The sequence below is a fragment of the Xyrauchen texanus genome, chromosome 10, assembly GCF_025860055.1.
Source record: "Xyrauchen texanus isolate HMW12.3.18 chromosome 10, RBS_HiC_50CHRs, whole genome shotgun sequence".
In the NCBI taxonomy this organism is placed as follows: Eukaryota; Metazoa; Chordata; class Actinopteri; order Cypriniformes; family Catostomidae; genus Xyrauchen; species Xyrauchen texanus.
The window spans coordinates 10300534-10316524 of NC_068285.1; the positions used below are offsets into that span (position 1 = coordinate 10300534).

General features: G+C 37.1%; 2 protein-coding genes across 15 annotated transcripts in view; one reads left to right on the plus strand and one right to left on the minus strand.

The window, feature by feature from the left end:
- limd1b (LIM domains containing 1b) overlaps nucleotides 1-15991 on the minus strand; it is a 129044-nt gene that overhangs the window by 45662 nt on the left and 67391 nt on the right. For 3 of the 14 annotated variants that reach the window (XM_052135392.1, XM_052135391.1, XM_052135375.1), the window contains exon 7: nucleotides 3453-3500. The exons of the other annotated variants lie outside the window; for them this stretch is intronic. In XM_052135392.1, the coding sequence (XP_051991352.1) occupies nucleotides 3453-3500 (48 nt within the window). The remainder of the gene's footprint in view (nucleotides 1-3452; nucleotides 3501-15991) is intronic. 14 annotated transcript variants of the gene reach the window in all.
- LOC127650156 (zinc-alpha-2-glycoprotein-like) overlaps nucleotides 1-15991 on the plus strand; it is an 88796-nt gene that overhangs the window by 16663 nt on the left and 56142 nt on the right. The window lies entirely within an intron of this gene.

The window sequence follows — 15991 nt, forward strand, 5'->3', positions numbered from 1 at the left end:
TTGTATATTTATTTATATTTTATATTTTATTTATTATTAAAGTGTCTTGCACTTACATGCCCTGCCCTTAGGCATAAAAGACACTAATGACATAAAACAAACATATTACACAGAAATGACCATCATACAAAGCACATAGGAAGACGACCATCATAAAAAATACATCACCATCATTTTCACAATATAAACAAACAAAACAAAACAAGACACCGTCAATTTAGGTCAGGATATAAATTCCTTTGCCTAAGTTTCCAAGCCTTTTCCACATATCTAGCTAACCTATAAATTTCATTTTCAAAGAGCCAATTCAACATATCCCCCTCCATCATCCAAAACAAATCAGGCTTATTATGTTGAATTCTCTCAAACAAACCCATTCTTAACTCATGATATAAAAGGACAAAAAAACTAAAAATGCCATTCATCCTCAACAACCATTAAATCACACAAAACACATAATCTATCCTCTTCTGGGACACCTTTATAGCGCCCCACCTCAATCTGCAAGGGCAACACCCCAGCTCTAAGCTGGGCACACAACGACCTCTGTAATCTAGTTAACCAGCATTTGACATAAGGCTCTGTGGAGTATTCATTTTTAAAGTGAACATAACTTCTCAATTTGGGCTTATTTAACACCTGCCATTGCCATTGCTCTTTGTAAGAATTAAACAAAAACTGCCTGACCTGAGATATATCACATTGTAAAGTATTTTTAAATATATACTGTACTTTTACTGATGAGAGTATTCCAAGGACCTCCATTGACCAAGGATAATTGTGAGCTTTATCCCAATCAAAAACTTTCCGAGTAAGTCTATCTTCAGGTAATCTTATAAAACGATTCCATAATCTTATTAACTCCACCTTTTGTTTCACCATACAAGGCTCCCAGCCCATATCTCCCTCTAGCGCAACTGTAGTAGTGAACCTGTGCACTCCAAGGAAACACCTAATGGCCCTGCTCTGCAATCTAGTACATTCAGGAGCATCTTCGAAGCCCCAGACCCCAGCTGCATAAAACAAAATAGATCCCACCATACTGTCAAACAGCTGGGTAAATGATGCATAACCTATTTCTGGGCAAAGCTTCATCCTATTAATAACGGCTCCCAGGGCCCTCCCTGCAGACTCAGACAAAACCCTTCTCCCTTCTGAGAATGTCATATTTTCATGAAAAAGAAAACCAAGATATTTATAAGTTCTGGAATACATAAGCTGTGTTTGTCCAAAAGGAACTCAAATTCACTGCGTAACACAGATGGTTTCCTAAAATGGACAACTTGTGTTTTATCCCCATTTATAGAAAGTCTCCACTTATTACACCAATCCTTCATAATACCCAACATTCTTTGTAGTTTAGTTTCTTCATCAGCGCAAACAACAATATCATCTGCATATAATAAAATGCTGAGGTTAAAACCATCAATGTCTATACCCAAATTTGCTAACTTTATCTCTTGAGCCAGATCATTCACAAAAAGCGCAAAAGAGTGGGTGAAAGAACATCTCCCTGCTTAACCCCAAATGGAGTAGGAAACCATCCTGTCCTCATGCCATTAATCTGTACACAGGCCACTGGAGCCTTGTACAGAGCTCTGATGGAATTATACAGGTGACCTGTAATACCAATAGAAAGTAACTTATATTTCAACAAATCTCTATTTACCCAATCAAAAGCTTTTTTAAAGTCAACAAAACAAACAAAAGTACTTTTATTTTCCTGCAACCTTGCTCTAATGACAGATGATAAAACATAAATATGATCAATACATGCTCTGTGTTTTCTAAACCCATTCTGTTCATCCACCAAAATTCCATTAGTTTCAATATATTCACTTAGTCGGTTGTTAAGAATACCAGAAAACACTTTACATGCTGTACTTAGCAAACTTATTCCTCTATAATTCAAAGGTACTCTTGGGTCAGCCTGTGTGGTCTTTGGAATAGGCTTAATGATCGAACTATACCACACCGAGGGAACAGTCCCACTCTTAAAACAATATTGGAATAACATGTGGAGAGTATTTAACAGCTTGGGGCATTTAAGAACCTCATTAGAAAGTTCATCCACACCAACAGCTTTATAAGGTTTGGTTCTATCAATTACCTTCTGAACTTCTTCTAAGGAAATATCATTGTCTAACACACTACTAAGATAGGGTGTTACCAACATAACAGATCCAACTTCAATTAAATTTTTCAATTTACATATCTCAGCTAGAAATGTATCATTGAACTGGTTAGAGGTAGAACAAGTGTACAAATCTCTATAATCTTTCTCCCATCTATCCAATATTTTATCTATCTCGAATACTGACCCCCACTTTCCGTGACTATTTGAAATGGAATTAATTTATTTCTCTTTGGGCCAAGCTTGTTTATTTCTTTCCAAAATGCTGATAAAATGCTGATATGTTGTATAAGTAGCATAAATATTCATTTACATGTTTTTTTACGTGCACAAACCGGTACTTATTGCACCATACTGTATACTTGTATTGCACCATACTGTAATATACTGTACCATGGCTTTAATAAACATCATGTGATTATGTCTTTTAGGTGCTTTGTCTATAACAGTATGCTCCGTGCATCTGCGGTTGAAGAAAAATATGAAGTAGCTTGAATGTAGCAAGCTACTTTTTGGCATGTAGCTTGTAGTGTAACACTGAAGTGCAGCTTTTAGCTTAACACTCTAAAACTGTGTCAAATTCATTAGAACAGACATCGATGAAATTAATCGGTTTAATAATGATACCAACATTATTTATGATGTGTAAAACGCCTTTTCTTGGCTCCTTGACAATTCACATTGAACAAATCTGCCGAAAATGCAAGTGCAATTATTCACATCCCCAGTTAACATGATCCCCAGTTGATCCAAAACACAGTCAGTTTAAAACTTACACTTTTTCCCCCTTAATTACATTTTAACCAAACAAAGTATCTTGATGTTAAAAAAGTTGTTGTCCGCTACCCAAAATATCCGAAACAAAGCAGAACAAAATACAACATAATCAAAACACAACACAACACAAGATAAAGACAAAAACACACCTTATTTAGTGTCCTGTTGTTTCTTTGGAAGAAAGATTGCTCCCATTTCTTTAAGAGGATTTTAACATCATTTACGTAAAATAGGGCTGTTGTAAAGTTCATTTTATACAATATATTAAAATACAAATTAAAAGATTGGATTCAGATGCTATTACTATATAAATAAATATGAATATGGATAAGTAAATATCCTTCCTCTTACATCACACTATGTTTGAAATTTAAATAAAATTCCAGAATGTAGATTTCTACAAGTTCTCTGTGGGCTTTGATTCTATTTACTCTTATTTCAAGCGGCACAATAACTTTTGTAAAGTTCTCAAATAGAGCTCTTTCAGTCAGAGTCGAATATACAGTGATCAAATGTTGCTTTTCCCATCAAAGCAACCCACATGGTAGCTTCTGCCCGTAGAGACCACCCGTACAATCTCGTTTGAACCCTGTTGACATAAACAAACATAAAGCAAACTTTCAGACAAATAACTGGTTCAAGGGACATATGTGAGTTTCAATATGATGCTGATAAATATTGAACACAATTTCCCCAAAAGAAACATGGAAATGTATGAAATTACGATTGTGTCAATAATAATGAATGTAACGTTATAAAACTGAACGTAACTTTATAAAACTGAACGTAACTTTTTCAGAAACTATCAAAAATATTCCATAACAAAAGAAGAAAAACACAATTAAAATGAAAAAAAATGAACGAATTTAACAGGCTCTTCAAATATGCTTCATTTTTTGTTAATGTTTTTCAAAGATTCGTTTTCGCAAATCGTGGATTCTGAATACATTGCCACAGATTTCGCTTACGCTTCGCAGTTTTTCGTTTGCTGTTTTGAGACAAACCTCTCGTGGGGTGGGCTTAACAGTGATCTACTCTGATTGGATAGTGAGCTTTTTGATGGACAGGTGCTCTCTGACCCGGATGTACAGACGTCACTCAGTGGCGCGCATATTGAAAGCTCTCGCGGTGATTTGTAGTTATGCAATACGTCGTGCTTTGTTGTATTACTTACTAACAATATGTAAATAATATTTGACCTATAATTATATAATTTAATATTATATGAGACCTTCGATCGTCTAATAATCGTCTTCGACAGGGACGTGCACAGACATTTTGAGGGGCAGGGGCTCAAGTGAAAAAAGGGCACTTCTCATAATTACGTATTTTTTTACTTTTTTAAACAAAAAAGTATATATATTAACACAACTCTGACTTCCTTTTTAAAAAATGTATTTAAAAAGTTAATTAATTTTATCTTCCTCAAACTCACGCAATTGTTTCATTTCCAAAAGATGTCTACAAAATAATCAGTTCACACAGAAACCATGGTCTCCTTAGTATTCAATTTTTAAAAAACATTTATTAGGCTTCAAAAAATAAAACAGCTTTTAATTTAAGTGAACTTCAAACAATCCTCACATAAACCCATAATAAATGTCATATTTACCTGTGCCCTTCCTGTCTAACAGGTAGGACATATACAGAATTGAATAAAGTTATCAGACAGTCTGCGCTGCATAAATTATATATAGACTAATCCTTATTAAAGCTACGCAAGGTCTTTAGTCAAGAGCAGTGAGTAATTTTCTCTGTTCCCTTTGTTCTTTGATTAACTTTACTGACAGAAAGCTTTATTGGATGCTGGCCCTTTAAGAGCAGCCGTTGCTGAGACGCGGATCTCACACGCGCCTCATTCTCTCACAACTCTTTATGTCCATCATAAGACTGCTCTTATGTTATGAAGATACTTGACAAACGACATTTTGGCATAATTGTGTGTTATTGTTCCTTCAAGCGCAAAAGGGAACTGTATTCTGGCGCGCGGTCTGTGCATGCGCATGATACTGGCGCGCGTCTTTCTGTAAGTCACAGTCAGGACATTCACATGCAGCGCGCTCTCTTTTGACTTGTCGCGCAGAGAGAGAGGAGCGCTTCAGAACTCCTGACCTGATATTTAGATACACTACTCAATAAATATATTTGTTTGACAGGAAGCTGTGCGCAAACAGGAATATATATTATTTTTCAAAAAAAAAAAAAAAAGGCACCCCAGAAAAAGGGCACTTTCTCTCCAGGAATAAAAAGGGCAGGTGCTCAAGCCCCTTTTGATGTCTATGTGTGCACGTGCCTGGTCTTCGATCAGACTGTAAAGATGAGCTCTCAGGAGAGACACGGAGCGGCATCATCATCCTCCTCCTCTTGTCCTTCAAGGCAGCTTGAAGTAAGTTCGTGTTACTGAAGTAACCAATAACATCGATAAATGTTTTATTCATGTAACGTTACAGTGTGCAACAGTTCTGGCTTTATTTTGCAAATTTATTGTTTAAAAAACTTTTTATATTTCAAGATACCATGTATAGATATAAATATAAAATATAAATAATATGTTTGCCTAATCTTCCTTTCTTTTAATGCTAACGTTACTTGTCAGGACCAAAGACAAATGTCACTTTTCCAGGTAGGCACTGAATGATGTATATAAATTATACAGCTGAATTAGGGTAAAACTGGTTTGCTAGTCCTTATAATGATGATGGCTGACTTTGTGCACATTAACTGGAGAGGAAGAGAAAAAAGGATTGTCTTAACTATCCTTAAGGGGCTGTTTTTAGGGCCCAAGCCTTGAAAAGGCAAGGCCCTATTGTTTTCGTTAGAATTTTATTTTTTCTTACGACTATTCGGGCACTTTTGGGGCTCTTAACGTGCTCGAAAACTCTGGAAACTTTGATAATGGCCGCGGGTCAGAACCCGCGGCCATTAGGGACGGGCTGAAGCTAGTACCGGGGCGTGGCAGGGGGGCTCGACGGCACCCCCTGGAACGGGGTCCGAAAACTTGGTCCATAAATCAAACACGCTTGCATGTAATAATATGAAACACGGTACACATATAGATCTCATCGTTTCATATATCCTTCATACTTTTACTTTTTACCACAGACCAACAGGAAACCGTCTATTTAGGGTTGTTTGGAAAACGCATGCAATGGAATTTGAAATACTCCTCCTAGAGAATTCCACCAATCGCCACGAAACTCAGTCAGCATGAAGTCAAGACATTGAGGATGAAAAATTGCCGGTGGATTTTTGATATCTCAAACGGTTTGGCCGTGGCGAGGAAACGAAATGATGGCGCGAAAAGAGAAACAGGAAGTGTGTTATAACTTCTGCATACATTAATTGATCTCGATGAAACTTCAGCAGTGTGTTCGCTGTAAGAGGCCGATCGCATGGATGTGACTATTGTGAGTCAAAGTTATAGCGCCACCAACTGGCAGAAGGAAGTGTGTCACTTTCAAAATGCTTTGAAATCACCCTCTTATTTTTACCCGATTTACTTAAAACCTTTGGTGTGTAATGTAAATACACGGCAGATGTAGACATGTGAAAGGATTATTGATATCTTGGATACTGTTGCCGCGGCAATGCTTCAAACTCGAATATTCTTTTTTGATGCTTTTGAGACTCTTAGCATTCTTGAAATTGCATGAAACTTCGACAGACACATCACATTTATTAGCCAGTAGACATGTGCAAAGTTTCAGAAGCGGGCGTGGTGCAGGGGCTCAGTAAGCGCCACCTTTTGACAAAAGTGAGGGGTTGGTTTTATACTTTGACCCACAGTCACAAAACTCAGTAATTCTATTGTTCTCATCGAGCCGGACAACTTTCTAATTTACAGTCATTAGCTCAGACCAACAGAAAGTCAGATATTTTGGTTTGAATGTGGATGTTTTGGAGAATTTTCTCTCACCCTCTCACTGACCCTACGACTCTCGGTGTCTGTGGGGAGGGGGCTGATTTTGCTGAGGAGTGAAAATGCCTTTATTTTTGTTTTTCAAGGTTTTGGGGCCCTTAACATGCTCGAAAACTCTTGAAACTTTGCACACAGGTCAGAACCTCGCGGCCATCAGGGCCGGGCTGAAGATGGTACCGAGCGTGGCAGGGGGCTCGACAGCGCCCCTGGAATGGGATTCGAACACTTGTCCGTATATCAAACATGCTTGCATGTAATGATATGAAACTTCGGTACACTTGTAGATCTCATCGGGCCGAACAACTTTCGTGCTCTAAGTTTTACGCCAGCCCAACAGGAAGTCGGCTATTATGGGTTGTTTGGAAACACGTGCTCTGGAATTATATATATTCCTCCTAGAGAATGAATCCAATCGCCACCAAACTTGGTCGGCATGAAGTCAAGACATTGAGGATGCTACATTCCGGACGGATTTTTGATATCTCAAACGGTTTGGCCGTGGCGAGGAAATTGATTTATGACTAAAAAGGACACATGAAGTGTGTTATAACTTAGTTAGTTCTATCTACAGTTACAAAACTCGGCGTGTATATTGTTCTCGTCAAGCCGAACAACTTTCTAATTTACAGTCATTAGCTCCGACCAACAGACAGTCAGATATTTTAGTTTGAATGTGGAACACATTGCAAATTAATCTTTGAAGCTCCAGAAAGCACATAAAGGCAGCATAAAAGCAATCCATACGACTCCATTGGTATAATTCATAATTCCCGCAGTGTACTTGCTTGTTATATTAGCTACTACAAAATATATAAATACATTTACTATCTTAACTTTAATGATGTACTTAACATAATGATAAATAATCTTAAAATATTATATCGTTATGCTATGTATTATGAATACACCCATGTTAAACATAAAAATGTACTTCCATTGCATATCATAGGAACACATAAGCGTAAATTATAATTACATTAATAAACCTGTACAAAGACCTCCAGATAAATACTGGCCTTCTGGATTAACACATTTAAGTGCTGCAAAAGATATTGACCTATGACATCCTATGACATTAAAAATTATTCTACATTTGAATTATCTCATAGATGTGACTATTGTGCTTCACGGTCATAGGCCCTGTCCCAAATGGCACACTTCATATGAATTTTCAGTCTTGTGTACTTATTTCATGTGTCCATTAACTCCATGAGACTGTAGGGTGTCTCATTTTTCATTTTAGGTATCAGAAGGGTGCTCACGCATACTTTGTGGTTGATATGTGCCCTCCATGCGCACTTTTGCAGAGCCCACACTGATGCAAGCTCTACAGCACACATCTTCTTCTCGACAGTCAAAGCGAGGTTATGTTATTGCCCATCGTGCACAGCAACCCTAAAGGCACGGGGGTGGCGGTGCCACCAGCGACCCTAAAGGCACGGGGGTGGCGGTGCTACCGGCTTGGGCCCGCCATCGCTGCTTGCAGCTATATTTTTTGTTTGTTCTTTTTTACCTGAAGAACAAGTGCAAGACGACATTTTACAGCATATGCTGTCAAAGTTTAGCTTGATTATTCGTAATGAAACATTAGATTTGATATCTGCACCGTCTACATTGACACGTCCTTGAATATAATAACTGTGCAAAAGAGCAAACAATCAAACTACATAACATCATGACATGACATCAGTGCATTGCAAACTTGTGAATGACAATAAAAAAATTATTAAAAAATATATAAAAATATGATATTTTATATGTGTTTATCAAAACATTGTGAATAAATACAATAAAATATATGCAATATTCCACCACTGTGTTGAAATTTAGAGTGTTTTCTGTAAAATTAGACAATTTCTATCCATTTACTCCAATGTATGTGGGCAGGACGCTCTTTTAAATTCAGATATGCCTAATTCTCTAAAAAATTCAAAATATCCTGCAGAGCTGAAGTGGTTAAACAATAAATTTGTAAAATAAAGCCAGAACTGTTGCACACTGTAACGTTACATGAATAAAACTTTTATCGATGTTATTGGTTACTTCAGTAACACGAACTTACTTCAAGCTGCCTTGAAGGACAAGAGGAGGAGGAAGATGATGCCGCTCCGTGTCTCTCCTGAGAGCTCATCTTTACAGACTGATCGAAGAGCGATTATTAGACGATCTAAGGTCTCATATAATATTAAATTATATAATTATAGGTCAAATATTATTTACATATTGTTAGTAAGTATTACAACAAAGCACTGACGTATTGCATAACTACAAATCACAGCGAGAGTTTTTTTATTGAAGTAATCAACAATACAATCAAAATAGCAAAAGTTTAAAAAAAATACACACAAAACATTAAAATTAAAAAAAAAAAAAACCACACTAAAACCCAAGAGTATTAATCAAATAAACACATTGAATATAGTACAATAAACCACAGTCTTAACAGCTTTTTTGTTTTGCATGGAAGAGATAGTAGAAATATACTGTTCCATTTCAGATTTTAGCACTGAAAAAGTGTTTTTTTATTACCGAATTTACATTTATGGATATGGAATTTGGCAACAAACAAAATTAGGTTTACTAGAAAGAGTGCACCATTGTCCTTCCCACGGTCACTAAAACAACCAAAAATTAAATTTTTGTAGTACAGGGAGAACTCAGGAAGAATATTGTCAACTAAAAATGAATTAATGTCTTTCCAGAGCTTAAATGTGAATTCACAAGACCAAAATAAATGTGAAATAGTTTCAGGATGCAAGCCACAAAAGGAGCATTTTACATCAATGTCATTCCTAAACTTGTTTAAGCAAACATTAGTGGGGTAAAACCTGTGTAGTAACTTGAATGAGACTTCTTTAATTTTGTTAGTTAAAAGGAACTTCTGAGGTAGGGACCAGACTTTTTCCCAGTCTATGTTAAGGTCAAACTTATTCCAATAGAAGGATGCAGGAGAAATAGAGACTAGGTCCGTCTGAAACAAGGATCTAATTTTGGAGTTCGATGCTTTATTGGTAGAGAAACAGACTTTACCTAACGGAAGCTGAGTTGGATCAGGAGGTGACATTGACAATGGCGGAGAGATATCACAAGACCTGAATAACATCACGAAGACCTGAGGGCACAGCATCAAAAACTATAGAGAATTCTCTTGGGCTTACTGGAATCTTATATTTGGCAAGAAATTCTGAATAACTGAATAGTAGTCCATTCTTATTAAAGAGTTGGCTGACTAATAAAATACCATTGTTGAACCAATTATCATAAAAAGTGACTTGTTCTTATAAACAATATTAAAATTGTTCCATATATAACACCTCTGTGGAGAGAAGTTATGCTTGTAAAGCAAAGCCCATGCCAAAAGAGCCTGTTGGTGGAAATTGGAGAGTTTAACTGGGATTTTTGTATTTTATAGTTACAGAGCAGAATAAATTTTAGGCCACCTAACTGTGAAAAGACATAATGAGAAATAAAATTCCAGATGGAAGTAGGGTGTTTGAGATATTGCTTGATCCAATTTATCTTGAATGTGTTGTTGAGCGAGCTAAAGTCTACGAAATTTAAGCCCCCTTTGTTGTAAGAATTCAGAACTACAGACTTACTGAATATAGTGAGTTTTATTTTTCCATAGAAAATTAAATAGCATCTTATCGACAGATTTACAAAAGGAGTTATCTACATGTAAAGACTGAGCAGCATAGGTTAAACGAGAAATACCTTCCGCCTTGGTGATTAGAACTCTGCCTTTCAAAAAAAGATCTCTTTGTAACCATCGGTTGAAAACCTTTTGCGTTTTTTCAATGAGGGGAGAAAAGTTTAACTTACCTCTGGCTTTTCTATCTTTGGTGATATGAACACCAAGATATGTGACTGAATCTCTTACAGGGATATTACACACTACGGAAGCAGAGCAGTTATTCACTGGTAACAGTTCACATTTGCTAAGATTGAGGGTGAGACCAGAAGCTTTGGAAAAAGAGCGAATAAGATTAATCGCAACTGAAACCTGTGAAGCATCTGCCAAAAACAGGGCTGTATCGTCCGCCAACTGACTGATTAAAATATTATTATTTGCCACACTAATACCTTTAATAGGACTGTTTTTAATGTGTAAATTAAGAAGTTGGGCAGCGAGAAGGAACAGGTAAACAGAAAGAGGACACCCTTGCCGTACTCCACGCTTTAAATCAAACCTTGGGGATGTACCATTGCTTAATTTAATAGAACCGTTTCCATTAATGTACAAAGTTTGGACCGATCTGCAGAAGAACTGACCAAAAAAGAACTTTAAGGTTTCCAATATAAAATCGTGTTCTAAAGAATCAAAGGCTTTGTAAAAGTCTAAGAAAAAAATAAAACTGTCTTCATGAACTAGCTCAGAGTAGTCTAATAAATCTAAAACCAATCTCACATTATTTGAGATATGTCTATTATGCATGAACCCAGATTGGCTCTCATCAATAATAGAGTCTAGTACGGATTTCAGTCTCTTGGCAAGTATCAGAGCAAAAATCTTATAGTCATTATTTAATAAGGAAATGGGGTGCCAATTATCTAACAGGAGAGAATCTTTCTTAGGTTTAGGAATGAGTGTAATTAGACCCTGACTTAATGTAGGTGGCAAGGAACCTCTATAAACACTCTCAGCAAAAACTTCTTTTAAAAACGGGGCTAGGCTCAGAGAAAAATGCTTATAAAATTCGGCAGTAAAGCCGTCCGTGCACGGTGATTTATTAATTTTTAGTTGATTAATAGCATTAGTAATTTCATTTAGAGAAATAGGGGCATCACAAAAGTCACAATTAGCTTCAGAAATCTGACTGATATTAGGAATAGAATTAAAGAAACATGTGGCATCTTGGGGACAATATCTAGAGGTGTAAAGATCACTGTAAAATCTAGCACAAAACTTGCCAATTTTCTTTGAATCATCAGTAATTGTTCCATCAATACTTAAATGTTGAATGGTGTTATTTTTTGATTGCTGCTTTTCTAGTCTAAAGAAATATGCAGAATTCTGCTCACCCTCTTCGAGCCACTTACGATCGAGATCTCACAAAAGCACCTTCCGCTTTTCTTTTATATATCTCGTCCAACCTATGCTGCTGATTAGTAAGCTCCAACTGTTCTGACTCAGTAAGTACATCTAAGGGCTTAGAAGTTAAAGACGCTAATTTTACGTATAGTGTCGTTTTCCTCTGTTCTTCTTTTTTTAGCTAAATCACAACTGTATTTCCTGAGAAATTTAGCAATTTCATACTTTAACAACTCCCAGTTATTGCTAAAAGATTCTCACTTTGAGCTTTGTCCCAGTAAAGCTCGAATAAAACTGTCAATTTTAGAAGTCACTTCCTTATGTTTAAGGAGAGTACTATTAAGTTTCCAATATGAGGTTTTAGGAGAGAGAGAAGGAATGAGAATTTGAATAGTCTTATGATCAGATAGGGCGCTGGTAAAATGCTTGCAGCTACATTTTTCAGATCCTTGGATATAAGCCAGAAATCAATGCGAGACTGCCTTGATAACGTTTTGTTGCTCCATGTATATGATTTCTGTAGCGGTGAGTATCTCTCCATATATCGGTTAAATTAAAACTATGTAAGAGCGTCTTCACATAAATATTAGAGGAGTCCGCATTCCTTGCAGGCAACCTGTCCAGGCAATTATCTAACACGGTATTAAAATCTCCGCCCAAAACAATAGAAGAGTTTGGGAATTTAGACAACCAGTAAGAGAGTCGTTCTTCCAAATTATCAAAAAACTGTTGTTCTCTGTTTGAGAATTGAAGCCATAAGCATTAACTATAATATAATTTACGCTAGCAATTTCTAGAACTAAAAAATGTAATGACCGCTTTTGTCACAGTCAGAGTTTAAAACTAATCCACTAAAGCGTTTTTTAAAATACAAACACCAGCTGAGCTCAGATCCGTGAGATAGCCACAGGTCACCCCCACTGTGATTTCCAAAAGTTAGCATCCTGTTCAATTGAGTGTGATTCCTGTACAAAACAAAAGTCAGTATTAAGCTGTTTACAGTATAAAAATATAGCCTTTAGTTTAAGGTGGTTTCTTAAACCACTTGTGTTTAAAGAAATAATAGATAAAGACATAAGGAAAAAAAAATAAAAAAATAAATGAATACAAGAAAAACTAGACCAGAAAAATGGTAGAGCGTATCACGGAAATAAGTAGAATAAGGTCTCTACAAAAGCGCCAACATGGGTCTGAGAACCACAAACCTTATGTGAAATTTGTGAACATATGCCATCAGTACAATCAACCAGACTGTAGACATTTTATGACGAGGGTCCTTTATAAGGAAAACCTAAAAAGAGCCCGTTTTCTTTTACTCCCACTCAATTTTGTAATTATAAAGATAATTTTATTAATTATTTATTTAACCCCCCCCAGGAAAAGTAACTAAACATAAATGAAAGGCTAATAGACAGCTTTGATCCGCTATTGAGCTGTTATAGTTTGAGGCATCAAAATAAAAATTAAAATATTTCTGAACATAGAGTGACAAGCTATGCAATAACAAGCATGTTAGAACAATTTTTGACACTCCTCTGCTCCAAAGAGCAACTTTGATTCAGTAACATAAATAGCAGGTATTAAAACCTGACTAAATCACATAAAGAACATATAAAGTAAAGACAGCCTTAAGCTGGGTACTAGAATTACCTCATCTACAAAGTCTCAAGGAGTGAGAATTTCCTTTCCACCCACAAAAGCATGACCGCCCACGAAGAAAGCTGACTTGCCATCTTTCCGGGCCTGATCAACAAAGGGCCACAGTTTCTTTCTTTTATCTCTGTCCTCTGCCGACAAGTCCTCCGCCAGTTTGAGGTTTTTGGACTTCAGGAAGCCGGAGTTCTTTGCAGAGCGCCACACGGCATCACGGTAGAATCTGGAAGAGAAGCGCAGGATGACACCTCTCGGTTGAATGTTACCAGGCTTCCTGGGGCCAAAGCGGTGAACGACGTCTATGGCATCTGGAAGCTTGGTTTTAGCCTCTGGAAGCAGACCCTGGCATATCCGGATGATCTCAAGTCGCAGATCCTGCTGATCGTTTCGTCTAGGCCGTAGAGCTTGAGATTCCAGCGTCGGAGTACGCTTCTAATTGAGAAACACGCTGCTCAGTCTTGTCAGTATTAACTTTGCAGGCCTCAATCAGCGAATCACAGCGGTCAACTCTCTCTTTAACACTTTTAACTTCAGCACAAACAGCATCAAAGGAATCTTTAATACCGGCGATCTGCTTGGTGTTTTCTGTAACTGCCATCTTCACGTCGGCAATCACCATGGAGTTGTCACTGACCAACTTTTCCAAGGCATCTGACCTGCTGTTTATCAGCTGCGAGAGGGAGGAAAGCTGGGAGAGGATTGCGGCAGTTGTCGTATCTTCCACACGTCTACATTTAGGTGCAGGTGATATAACCGGGTAATGGGAAGTTGCGGAAAATTATCATCCACTAACGAGACCTTCAGTACCTCCGTGTCTGACACGAGGTAGTCGTGCATGTTGTCAATGAGCATGTTGTTTAAATCTGACTGCTCAGTGGGAGCTAACGTTTCAGCCATGTTGGTAAAACACGTACCAGCCAGCGCTTTTTTAGCGCCCCTTTTCCTCTTCTCCTGAGACTTCATTTTACCAGCAAAAGTAACCAGAATACAGCCGGACAAACGCGGTACATGAACTAAAAGCAAAAAGTCAGTTTTGTACACACTTTAACTATATAGAAAACAGTTCGGTTTGCAGGGCTCAGAGAAACACGTCCGCTCAGAGAAACACGTCCACTCAGAGCGTCATCTTGGTCAACCCCCGTTTGCCGTTATACTCGGCAGGTCCTGCAGCGATCGCGTACGCTACCGTTAACCGGAAGTACTGAAGCTGGCTGAAGAATGCGGAAGCACCAGAACGGAAGTGCGCGGCATTAAGCCTTCTTCTTCTTCTTTCTTTTAATGGCGGTTGGCAAACAACTTTTAAGTGTGCATTACCGCCACCTTCTGATATGGAGTGTGGATCACAATAGCCTTTCCTCACTACCCTTAAAATAAATATATAAATACCTACATACATCCATAATAAAACCAATAAATAACTTCATAAATATCTAATAACATTATTAATATTCATAAATTTTCATTATTAATAAATACAATTTTCTAAGGAAACTAAACTCATATCCTTCTACTAAGCCCCGTATTACTCAAAAACACAAATATCAGCTCTATACCCTACATGCCCTGAATTCATTTGTAATAGTTCCTTCATTTCAAATCTAATTTTTTATTTTCTAAACCAGTCTTTCAGCCTCATCCTTTCCTCCTTATACTTATGACAATTAATAATTACATGTTCTACTGTTTCGTTAATATTACAGACCTCACACATCCCAGTTTCATGCTTCCCTATTAATTTAAGCGTACTATTCAATCCAGTATGCCCAAATCTCATTCTTGAAATAATGTCCTCTTCCCTTTTATTCCTACTATTTTCTCTCATACCTCCTACCCTCTTCTGGATACTGTAGTACATTCTTGCTTTTGTTTCTATATCCCACTCCACTTGCCACTTCTTTCTCATTTCTTCTTTGATTATGCTTTTAACTTCCGCCTTACTATAACTTATTACCATATCTATCTCTGTTTTTTTGTTGCATTATTGGCATATTTGTCTGCCATTTCATTTCCTTCTACTCCTATATGGGCTGGAATCCAGATGAATTTTACTACTACTCCTACTCTATTAATTCTATAAACAGCTTGGGCTATTTCCAACAAAATATCCTGTCTTGCTTCTGATTTCATGTTCTTAATACTGGTTAACGCACTACTTGAATCTGACCCTATTAACACTTCCCTTGACCTACTATTTTCAACCCACTCAAGGGCTAAGAGAATGGCCAGCATTTCTCCTGTATACACTGACATTTTATCATTTACTCTCTTATTTAACATAACATTCACTTCTGGTATAATGAACGCAGCTCCTACTCTATTATCTTCTGTTTTTGATGCATCTGTATATATCTTAACAAACATAGAATACTTCTCCTCTATGTATCTACTAACCTGACTCCTATCAATACTATTCTCTTTTATCCACTCTAAAAGGTGCAAATGTAGCGGAGCACTGGACCTATTCACAGGATCAGCC